The 11225-nt window shown below is 55.0% G+C and overlaps 2 protein-coding genes across 2 annotated transcripts; both read right to left on the bottom strand.

The window, feature by feature from the left end:
• Window positions 1-411: 411 nt before the first annotated feature.
• On the bottom strand, window positions 412-4808 carry LOC127749434 (rhodopsin-like). Its single transcript, XM_052267524.1, has 7 exons — window positions 4570-4808; window positions 3311-3522; window positions 3047-3234; window positions 2588-2710; window positions 2367-2499; window positions 1476-1613; window positions 412-703 (listed from the first exon to the last, which is right to left on the bottom strand). Exons 1-7 carry the CDS (start codon window positions 4688-4690, stop codon window positions 506-508), a joined length of 1113 nt encoding a protein of 370 aa, XP_052123484.1. The 5' UTR covers window positions 4691-4808; the 3' UTR covers window positions 412-505.
• A 982-nt stretch (window positions 4809-5790) lies between these two features.
• LOC113210930 (putative phosphatidate phosphatase) lies at window positions 5791-8502 on the bottom strand (the record flags this gene model as incomplete). Its single annotated transcript, XM_026429128.2, is given in 3 exon segments — window positions 5791-7148; window positions 7245-7634; window positions 8357-8502. Coding segments are annotated over 3 exon segments (714 nt in total). The 3' UTR covers window positions 5791-6863.
• Window positions 8503-11225: the final 2723 nt, after the last annotated feature.

Raw genomic sequence — 11225 nt, 5'->3', positions numbered from 1 at the left:
TTCTAATTAAATTGATTTTTTGCCTTGACAGATCTTACTATTGGATGCCATTCTTTAGATATGTCGAGGCAAAAAATCAATTTAATTAGAAATAATATGAAAATTTTGTACTTGAAAAACTGTGCGGGCTCGTGCGGGCTTGTCAATCTACCTTGCGGGCTCTTGCGGGCTCTTTCACCTGCGAGCATGATGCGTTGAGCCCGCAACAGCCTGCCCTTTTGGAGGCACTGCCCCTTACTGGTTCCGTTTCCGCTCCGCAAGCGACAGTTGATTGGTCCGCGACGGCGCGGGCATTCTCTCATTACTTGTCATTACCCCGCGCTGGAAATACTTTTGAAGTACGCGTTACGCGCGCTCACTACTTCATGGCCATCAAAGGACAGGGGAGCATAAAAAAAAATGTTCTAGTCTTATTCTTTTTAATTACTTTTTTTTGAGAAATTAGAAGATCGACAGTAAAATAGTTGTGACTGAAGCTGGTGAGCCGGCCTTTGCTGGCGCTGCGCTAGGACGGCACGGGGGAGGTCACCCGCTGCTGGACGGCGCCGTCGTCGGCGTCCTCGCGGCGGCCACCCCGCCCGCAGCACGACGACAGGCCGCCGCCGCCGCCCTTGGGGACGCAGGAGCACGGCGACGAGCAGGCGGAGGGGCGGCAGCTGCGGTCCAGGAGCGCGCACACCAGCGGCAGCACCAGCGCGCTCGCCTGCAATAACCGCAACGGGCGCACGACTCGATTAAAGGGGGACCCCATTCGCTGATGGCACCATCATTGTCTGGACATCGTCCCCGCACCACCGGTCACCACTGACTCACTGACCATACAAGTGAGAAAAGACATACAAAACGAAGTGCTTTATAAAATTTTGCGAATTTTTTAAAAGAAAGGTGCTGAATAAAAACAAACAGTTTTGTCGAGAGAAAAAAATGGCATGCATGGGTTACTTTGTCAAATTCATAATGGGGAAAAAAAATAGTCCGAGCATTTCGACAGTGTGGCACGCTGCGAAGCCCATGCCTACAGAACGAAGTGATGCGCGGGATATTTATGATTATTGCGCTCTTATAGGCCCTGCTAGAGGACGGACCGGGTGGAGGAGAAGGGAAGGGGGGGGGGCATCCCCACAGCGCCCACAGGATGTCGTGACCCGTCGCGAGTGCCTAGCGGCATCCCCACTTCCCCTTTTCCCAGCAGGGTCCATCCCCCCTCGAGAGGGATGCAAGGCAAGTTTGGTCGCTCTTCTTCGTCTCCCTCTCGCACACGCTCCTTCAGGCCCCTCCGGTGAAGTGCTCTTCTCGCTGTCGCACTCTCTCCACGCTGTCGGCCGGGTGAGGCGCGCAATAAATTCGGCTTCGAACGCCCCGGTGATGGTGGGCGGGGGGCGGACCCAAGGCCGAGACCGGCGGAAGCCCGTGTCTGTCCTCCCCAGGTGCAAGGTCATCAGAGAAAGAGAGAGAGAGAGGGGGGGGGGTGTTACCTCGTCGGTGACGGGGGCCAGGTAGGCGAGCACGCGCGGCGCGCGGTCCCACGACAGCCCCGCGGCGGCGAGGTGCAGGTCCAGGATGACCCGGGGCGCGCGCAGCAGCAGGACGCCGGCGGCCGTCAGCCGTGCCACCTGGTGCGGAACACACACACACACGCGGAAGAGCGCCACGTCGTTGGGTCTCAGCTTACCGCTCGCACGCGCCACGCGCCGCCACCGTCACGCACCGCTCCTCCTCCCACCGCCGCGCCGGCCGGAGGAGGAGAAGCGGCACGGGGACAGATTTATACTCCGAGTGATCAAAGTCGTATATATAAACTAAGACCAGAGACGATCACACGGAAGTTGTAATAATTCAGGTTCATCGAATTCAATCATTCAAGTCGGGCAAACTCCAGTCGCGCGTAATTTATTTAAGCGCAGCAGTGGAATGATGAAAGTTAAAGTTAGTGTTTGACTATGGCAAAATTTAAAATAGACAAAACATTAGAGATATGCAGAAAGGTTGCTCCCCGTCTATTCCGGGTTTGCCGCGTCAGCGTCAGGGCACCGCCCGCGGGGCAGGCAGCCCAACATACACGGGTGCGCGGCGGCGCGGTAGCGGCGTGAGAGTAGGGCGCTCCTGAGAAGAGGCCGAGGGGCATACTTCAACCCATAATAAAAATCAGTGTACAAACTTCAAGAAAATAAATAAAAATGAGAAAAAGTCAATTTTAAAAATGAAACAAAAAATCTTAACAAATAAAGCAAAGGAAAACAAAGCTAAATAAAGAAAAGGAAGGAAAATCGGTGTACGGTTGAATTTATGGTGAAGTACCCCGCGGAAGGAGCTCAGTTTCGCGCGAATGAGTGAATCGATGAAGACTCTCGTTATTTCCTACTCACCGCGTTGAGGGCCGAGTGTGCTCGGCGGCTTGCGCTGCAGGAGTGCGGCGTCCTGGGGCGGGGCGCCTGCGGGGCGGCGGCGGGCGGCGGCAGCGCGGGCAGCGCCACCCGGGCGCCGCACAGGCACCAGACCCTGCCGCCAGAGAGACACCGTCATTGCACAGCCCGGACGCACGGCCACGTTCGTGTGCGATCGGGCATGTCGTCGTCGCTGGACTCACGTGACGGTGGCGGGCACGAGGCGGCCGGCGAGCAGCGCGAACACGGCGTAGGCGAAGGAGGCGCCGCTGTTGCCGCCGCTCCAGTTCACCGAGCACCACACGCCGGACACGTCGCAGCCGAAACTGGGGAGGGCAATAGAGAGAAAGGGGGGAGAAGAGGGCGGAATGACGGCAAGAAGAGTGACACCGCGGTGACACTGCGACGGGGCGGGAGAGCGCAGCGCCAGCGCGTAGCGAGGGACCTGACTGACTGCTATCATTACGTCAAGGTCACCTCGCCGACCTTGAACGGCGCCTCCGGGCAGAGATTAAATTTTATAAGGAGGGCGGTTCAATGTCTCTCGCCCTCGTCCGCCAGGTCACAGGCACCTCAAGGGTAGGCCATCCAAGCTGATCCGCGGCGGCGACGTGAGGCCGAGGCCGGCGGGCGGTCCTGACCTCGGTCCTGGCGGTCCTTACCTTCCCCAGCCCGCGAGGGGCGGCGCGGCGACGGCTACCCCGAGCAGCCAGGGCAGGGCGAGGGCGCGCGCGTACCAGCGGGCGGGCGGGGGCGGCGACGGCGACGGCATGGGGGCGGCGGGCCGCGAGCACAGCCAGCGCTCCAGCGCCAGTCCCGATAGCGTCCACAGCTGCACCACCACGCCCAGCTGCGCGGCCAGAAAGACACGGCAGCGTGACGGGGAAATGACACTTCTACTGCGCGTGACTTCGTTTGCCACTCACGTGCTGGATGAAGGCCTGCGCGATGCAGCCCTTGGCGCCGTACAGCCAGTGCCCGGTGACGGCCGAGGTCCCGGTGAAGGGGAAGCCGGACAGCACGGTGCAGGCCAGCGCGGCGGCGCACAGTTGCAGCAGCAGCAGGTGCGTGGGCGCGCGGGGCCGGGCGACCAGCAGGTGCAGCGACAGCCAGCTGAGGGCCGCGGCGGCGCTCACCCCTGCGAACCCAGGACAACATGATGGTTCACGCAGCTGCAGCACTTGCAGGTGCGTGGGCGCGTGGAGTCAGCTGACCAGCAGGTGCAGCGACAGCCAGCTGAGGGCCGCGGCGGCGCTCACCCCTGCGAACCCAGGACAACATAAAGGCTCACCCAGCTGCAGCAGCTACTGGGCCAGCCGACCAGCAGGTGCAGAGCGACAGCCAGCTAAAGGGCCACGGCGGCGCTCACCCTCCTTGCGCACCCAGGACAACGTGAACGTGAAGGCTCGTACAACTTTGGAAGAGTCGACGACGCCGGAATCGTGCCGAAAGCTGGCTCCGCGCCGCCGTCGTCATCGTTGCTGCGGCTGCCTAACCGTTCCCGCGCCACCGCGCCACCCGCCCCCCTCGGACATCGCCCACCGGGTGGCGGTGCCAACAAGTTTGCCCCAGCGAACGGCACGGCTTTGACAAACTCCCCCGGAGCACGTCTGCTCCCTCCTCTCCGCGAGCTGCTCCCCGAGGACGCGGCGCGCGGGGGCTCTCGCCTGTCGCGACCACGCCTGGCCGCGCGCTGATTTGTGAGGGTCGGTGCGCCGTCCTAAGCAGCCGTTTGTCCACAAATTCCTCGCCCGTGTCCCGTCCCGAGTTCCCCGCGCCGACCCAGGGAGGGACCCATTTTCCTCATTGACCCGACCGGAGTGCCGCGCGCTCACTACTCTCTGGGACCGCAACAACTGGGCTCACAGCGACACAGTGAGTACAGGAAATCCTTTCACATGGTCAGGTTCATAATTACGTTGATTCGGTGGGGGTTCTAAATGTAAAGGGAGTTAAGTAAACGTTAACATATTTTTAAAACAGTGTTGAAAATTTGAAACAATATTTTTTGTTGAACTATGTTTAAATTGTCCTATTCATTACAAATATGGGAAATCTGGTGGAATGCTTTGAATTTCCTCGCCACCCCCTCTACCCCCCCTCCCCCAACCTTTATCATTCATTTAAAACTGGCGCTCTCTCAATAGCTACGTCCTAACGTCCTCACGTGTCGCGCGTTACGTACCCAGGACGATGAGCGTGGCCCCGACGGCCGTGCTCACGGCGCGGTCCTGCGCCCTCCAGGGGCAGCCCAGCGATGCGAGCGAGCCCAGCGAGGCGCCGAAGTACTGCACGTCCGTGTCCATGGCGTCAAACTGCTCTGCCTCCGGCCGCGGCGCACCTGCCCGCCGTAGTAGTGGTGGCTGGCCCGTCCGGCATCGCCTCCCGCCGCCGCCGCCCCTTCGCCAACCTCCTCCTCCTCCTCCTCCTCCTGCTGCTTCGCTAGAGCCGTCTGCTGTCGCCCCTCTGATCCCCTGGAGACGCCACTGTACCACAACAACACTGCAGAGTGCCCGCTCGACGCACGTGGAAAAGACGACAGAGACGTCAGAATTTCACGGAATTGGCTGTCCCCACACCCACACCACTATTATTGGTCAAAAATATAGCGGCGGTGTTTGCGACGTCTCAAGCCAGCTATGGCTCTCAAACTGGCATTTCGTCGTGTTGCTTTGGGCGCCTGTCTCGTCCCTTTCCAGGGACAATTTTCCGACCAGGTCGGTCGGTCAGCAGGGGGATGAGCCAGGCGCTCGGCCGCCCGCTCGCCGTACCGTGCCCTGGTCAGCATCTTTTGCCGTCGTGATGAAGGGGGGCAAGTCGTCGGGATGGGCTGGAGGGCAGAAAGAGATATATCGATTGCTGATGTACCAGAATGCTTTCTGCTGGACTCGGGGGGAGGGGGGGGGGCGGTGAGAGAGGGAGGGGCTGGAGAGGTGGCAAGCGAGCGTAAGGAAGAAGCAGGGGGGGGCAGCACCCGCAGGCTAGGAGCAAGCAGAAGGGTTGGGTGTCATGTAAGTGATCCCTTAGCGCGATGGGCTTGGCCGGCCGGGCCCGGGCCGTGCCGTGAACACGCAGCCAGGCAAGGCGAGGCACTTCAAGGCGACCTGAGCCTAACCGCCCCGCCTTTCCGTCCAGCCTCCCGCAGCAGTACGGGCATGGCCGGGCACGAGTTGGGCGCGGAGCTAAAAACCCTCGGCAGCTCCCAGTCTCTGTGCTGACATGAGCAGAAACTGAGGGGGGAAAGGGGTGAGGCACACGTGCGGCGTAAGTCAAGACCAGGTTGGACAGCCCGGGGCCCGGCCCGAAGCGGCATAATAGTGTGCCCGTTTACAGGGTTTAGTCAGAACACCCCTTCCCCCCCTGCTTCTCTTCCGCTTTACATAGAACGTTAAGAATAAGCACGGTGTAATGGTCGGTGTTTTATTTTTGTTTTTCAAATAAAAAGTATCGTTCGGGATTAGAATTTCTTTTCAAAATTGCGAAAGAAACATATGTATGGAACATAAGTATGGAACATGTGTATGGAACATATGTATGGAACATATGTATGGAACATATGTATGGAACGTATCTATCCATTTTGTCAACGAAATAATCTCATACAGCAGATCTCTGAGAATATAAATGGTTCTCAGTTGGATGCAGTAACTATGAACTATGCACTAATGTAATTTAATGAGATAAATTCGATCTCACGCTTTGTCATAATTTTGCACAGACAGCAGAATCTAAAAGACGTTCAAGCAACTACTTACAAACTTACGAGCTAATAATCTTAAGGGTGCACACTAAAAAGAAATGTGATAATAAATCTGTCTATGCTACTTTCTCAAGCTGACTCTATAGGATAGCCATTTTGAACACACTCAGTGTTTAAGAAACAAAACAAACATTATTGTTAGTCTGATACACTATGATAAAGATAGCTTAATCTTTCTAAAAATTAAAAAAGGACAAAAATAAAAATCTTAAATAAATGCTATGGAACATAAAATATACAAAGTCAACAATACTTGGCGCAAGTGGCCCATCACAGACAAAATTGGTTTATTGCTAGCCAATAAAATGTTGCCAGAACACTGAAAGAAAAAGTAAAAAAAACTGAACAGCGAATTTCTGTTTCACTTTCGGGCAAGATTTGCCAAATATGGACGATGAAAGTGTGGCATATAAATATAGTTCAAGAGGAAACTTCCTATGGGACTGTACAGGTAAGAAAACCCAAAACACAATCTAACTTAACCAGCTATTTCACACAACGAATTTCTTAAATTTTACGTTTTAGGAGGTGCCTGATTAATACTGTTAACATCTGTCATCAGACATATCAGAAAACTTGCGGCTTGAGAATCGATTGGTCACTAAGACGAAATGAGTAGGAGGTCCACACTGTCAACTACCACACACATGGTTTCTTAAGTTTCAAATGACCGGCGTTGATTCCGTGAGGACAGCAGCCACTCCAATGAGGCACACGAATCAGACGCAGTTTGGCGACGTGTAGGTCTTGGTGGGGCTGAGAACGACGAGCTGGTCGGCGGGCGCCCTCTCGTCGGCAAACATTCCGCTCACCAGGAACGCCTGCAGCGCGGCGAAGAGGGTGCCGATGACGGCGCCGGCCAGGACGTCGCCCGGGTGGTGCATGTGGTCGACGATGCGCGAGAGGGCGATCCACCAGGCGACCAGCAGCACCAGCCACTGCACGAGCGGCCGCAGCAGCGCCAGGGTGCCCGTCGAGCGCTTCAGCCGCGATTGCACGAACAACTGAACAAAAAAACATCAAATCAAACATTTTAAAGTCCAGTCTACATCAAGAAAAGAATTTACAGAAATATTTGATGAGTTTCGAAATTTGCTTACAGCGAGGTAGACAGCTGCGTAGAATGCGAGGACGGAGTGGCCCGAAGGGAAGGACGCCCTGGCCTCCTTCTCGTCGTCCGGGTCGCCGAGGCAGACGTAGGCGCTGGGCGGGATGTACACGGGGTTGCCCGGGGTGGCCGCGGCGCACAGGTTGGTGTACGAGGAGGCGTCGCCGGGCGTCACCGGGTTGCACGCCGCCAGGAAGTTGGGCCGCAGCCGGCCGACGTAGTTCTTGGCCAGGTCGACGGTGAGCTCGGCCAGGCCGGCGCCCAGGATGAAGACGCCGTTGTGGCGGTAGACGCGGACGAGCCACAGCGGCACGTCGGCGCCCCGCCAGCGCAGGCCGCTGGGCATGGCGCGGCCCGTGCGCACCACCTCGGTCAGCGCGATCTGCGGCAGGCCAGGGCAAAGTCATTTAATAAAGTCAGTCAACGAGGCAGACAATTTGTCCGCCCCCTAGCAAAACAAAAGACATTTCAAGATAATCTCGTAAAATCTTCGCAAGTCACGGCTTTGTAAGAGTCGTGGTAAGCCACTGACCCTAAACTGCGAGGCCTTAAGGCCTTACTAATTAGTAAAACTCTTAGAAAGATAGATCAAACGACGCGAATCGTGGCGTATAAATGTTAGTTGAAGGTGATGCGGAGAGGGAAGTCAAGTCGGGCAGGGGCAGTGTCGGATGGGTTGCCAGCCTCCACGGCGGTGGCTGGCCGGGCGCCGAGCTCACCCGCGCATGCTATCGCGATGTGAGGCCCTCGAGGGCTACTTCATTCAAAGAAATCAGTGTACCGGGTGTAACTGTGAATATGAAGCAGTGTTGCGGGTTTGCCTACTCTTTACACCTGTAAGGGGCCATCGCCCCTGCGGCCATAATTGAGTTTGCAATCCCGCAACACTGCTGCGTATTCACAGTTACATCCCATACACCCTACCCCCCCAAAAATTAAATGAAGGAACAATTAAGGAAACGTCAATTTAAAAATCAGAATTTTTTTTTAGAAAAATCAAGGGAAAATAAAGGAAGGGCAGAAAAATTGGTGTACGCTTGAAATTATAGTAAAGTACCTCTCGGAGGACCTTCCTCTCCGAACACTCCATGGAACAGTACTCACCATGGCGGAGGGAATGACGAGCGTGACGAGGGCCACCATGCCGTCCGAGATGGTGTCCGGCACCTTGGGGAAGCGGATCGAGTCGTCGTGGCAGAAGAAGCCGATGCGGCGCGGCGTCGAGAAGGACCGCGGGAAGATCACGGCCAGCCCCACTGCAACAAAAGGTGAGGAAAAGAGGTCGCGATGAGTAGGTGCTCTACGATAATTCTACAGTCGCGAAGGAATAAATCGGATATTATAAACATCTCAATTATTCGTAATCGTAATCGTCTTTTTCAAAAGAAAAATAATCGTAAATTAGGCGAGTTTCTCTGTTATTCACGCTGTGAGCGAAATACAAACTCGGCAGGAACCCCTTCTCGCGGTAATAATGTTCATCACAGGCCTGGCCCAATAAAGCTGCAATCAGCCCCGCCTCCCCCGCCCCCTTCTCTAGGATCGCTGCGCCACGCCACGCCCCACCGCGCGCGCCACTGGCGCGCTGAGCGTTTAACGCCGATATCGATATCATTTTCTTTCGGAATTAGCGCCGGCCCGCCCGCGCGCCCCGCTCGCCGTCCCGCTCGCCGCCCCGCGTTACAATAGGCCCGGTGTAAAGAATGGGCAGCGTTTAATGTTTTAGTGACGTAATGGCGGCGGCCGTTTCCACTTTGTGGAAATAATTATTGCAGGAGTGGAAAAGGGGGAGGGGGAGTGGTGCGCGGTGAAGGGGAAGGGGAGGGAGGGAGGGGGAGGAAGGTATAAAGAACCGAAGGCCGAGCGCCGAGCCTATGTAATTAAGGCTGCCTTACGACTATCATTTTTCAATGGCGCGTTCACGAGTCGGGCCGCCTGAGGAGAGGCGGAGTATGATCTCCCAATCCGGAGTCCGAGCTCACAGCGCCGCCGCCCGGCTGACAGTCAACACTTTTCGGAATGAGTCGAGAGAAAGAGAGAGAGAGGGGGAGAAAGAGGAAGGAAACAATTATTCCAAGCACGGGGGGAGTGAGGAGGAGGAACGGGGATTCAGGCTAATTATTAACACCCGACGACTTAGAGAGAGAGGGGAGGGGGGGGGGGCACTTCTTACAATAACTTTTACACGGCGCACTCTGCGGCGGCGGCGGCGGTGCGCGCGAGGTTCAAAGAGAAGAGAGGCCAGCGGAGTAAGTACGTACGCACCATACGGGAGCAGAATCGGATTAAGGTATTATTGCTCTTACCGACAGACGACTGGTCGTTTGTCGTCGTGTGTGCGGCGACGGGGCCGACGGGAGTGAGCGTTTGCGCGCGTGTGTTTAAGTGAGTGTGTGTGTGTGTGTGTGTGTGGTTTGTGTGGCTGGCCGAGGCAAAACTCCGACATCCATATCCGTCTATCCATACCGTACCGTAAAGTCGGCTTACGTGACGGTCAGAAATGTGTGCACAGATACTGTCTGGAGAGAGAAAGAGGAAAAGATTGAGAGAGAGTGTGTTAGTATGCGGATGCGTGCGTCGGATGGCGTGAGGTGGAGGACCTGTATTTCTACGTCTCTAGCTTATTTCAGTACTGAGCAGAGCCAGAGGGGTCTCCCTGCGAATAAGTAGCGTCAGGGGAGAAGAGAGAAAATACCGCTGGGGTACCAAGCAAGAAGAGGAAGGTATAGTAGTAAGGAGAACCCCGCCTGACGAGACCCGGCCGCGAACGGGCTTGCAACCCAAGAAGAGAAGGAGAGGACGGACCCGGACCCGCTGCTGCACCCAGAAAAATCGCTTCTTGGAACAAGAAAATTTTACTTGTTGCAAGCTCATTTTGTACCTAAAATGACCCAAGGTCATTTTTGCATTCGATCAAGTCAAGATTGATCTTGCATGCCTTGTCCTTGATTCAACGCCGAAACGAACTTGGTCGAAGGACAAATCCACTTGGAAACAAGATTTTTTTCCTTGAAAGCGCTAACTTAAACAAGGCGATATTGCACTTGACCGCTTTAGAAGAAATTATGCTTGGGAATTCGCATTGAAACAGATGTACTTGTGATAAGAAAATCCAACTTGGGTCGTTGTTAGTACAAAAATGATCTTGGAAAATATACTTGTGAGGTGAGAGGGGTGTTTAATAAACTTGGTTAAGGGTAGGTCCTAGCGATTTTTTCACTTAAATACACCCCCCCAAAATCGCACCCTACGAACTCAGCGCTACTATCCTCAAGGTTGTGCGACGCACCGTTCAGGCTGTAGGGCATATGTGCTGAAAAAATCCAATATGGCGGAGGACGTTTTTTGGCTGGTCTCAGTTTTAACTACCTTTTTGATTTCTGAGTAAAGTTTTTGGGCGAGGATTTCATCGTATGGGTCGCTTGACACTCCGACTTCATATTTAGTACTGTTTGGCACGCCTTGTTGGCGTTGATATAGCACGAGTAGCTTCCAAATTAACATGTGTTTAAACATCGCGCCATACCGGGCGATGAGGTCAATAACTCCGATCGACACCGATTGTGTTCGGGCATACAAAAGGTTATGGTTTTCTTTTTACAAGAGGAACTGGATCAATATTTTGCATATGCCCCCCCCCCAAGTACAAGCCAGATGACGTATCTATATTCATATTTAGTTTCAGTATGAATCGGATTCGAAATTGCAGAGCTCACACCCGAGTGTATACCGGTAGTCCCGACAAAAACCCGAGTGTAACCGAGTAATGCCGAGGATAATCCGAGAGTACTCGAGTAGGTCCAAACATAACCCGAGTGAATCTGAGTAGTCCCGACCACAACCCGAATGTAACCGAGTAGTTCGGAATGCAACCCAAATGAATGCGAGTAGTCCCGACCACAACCCGAATGTAATCGAGTAGTCCGGAATGCAACCAATGCAACCCGTGTGAATGCGAGTAGTCCCGACCACA

Source organism: Frankliniella occidentalis, unplaced genomic scaffold (assembly GCF_000697945.3).
Source record: "Frankliniella occidentalis isolate FOCC.00 unplaced genomic scaffold, Focc_3.1 Scaffold53, whole genome shotgun sequence".
Classification (NCBI taxonomy): domain Eukaryota; kingdom Metazoa; phylum Arthropoda; class Insecta; order Thysanoptera; family Thripidae; genus Frankliniella; species Frankliniella occidentalis.
The sequence above is the reverse complement of the archived record's forward strand: the minus strand, read 5'-3'. Positions and strand labels throughout refer to the sequence as shown.

Bases quoted from the DNA above. Each gene is read 5' to 3' on its own strand.
- LOC127749434 (XM_052267524.1), bottom strand. From the start codon at position 4,690: ATGGACACGGACGTGCAGTACTTCGGCGCCTCGCTGGGCTCGCTCGCA. The intron at 3,523-4,569 runs GTACGTAACGCG...CTGGGTTCGCAG, and splicing joins GGCCACGCTCATCGTCCTGG to GGGTGAGCGCCGCCGCGGCC. The intron at 704-1,475 runs GTAACACCCCCC...CGGTTATTGCAG, and splicing joins TGGCCCCCGTCACCGACGAG to GCGAGCGCGCTGGTGCTGCC.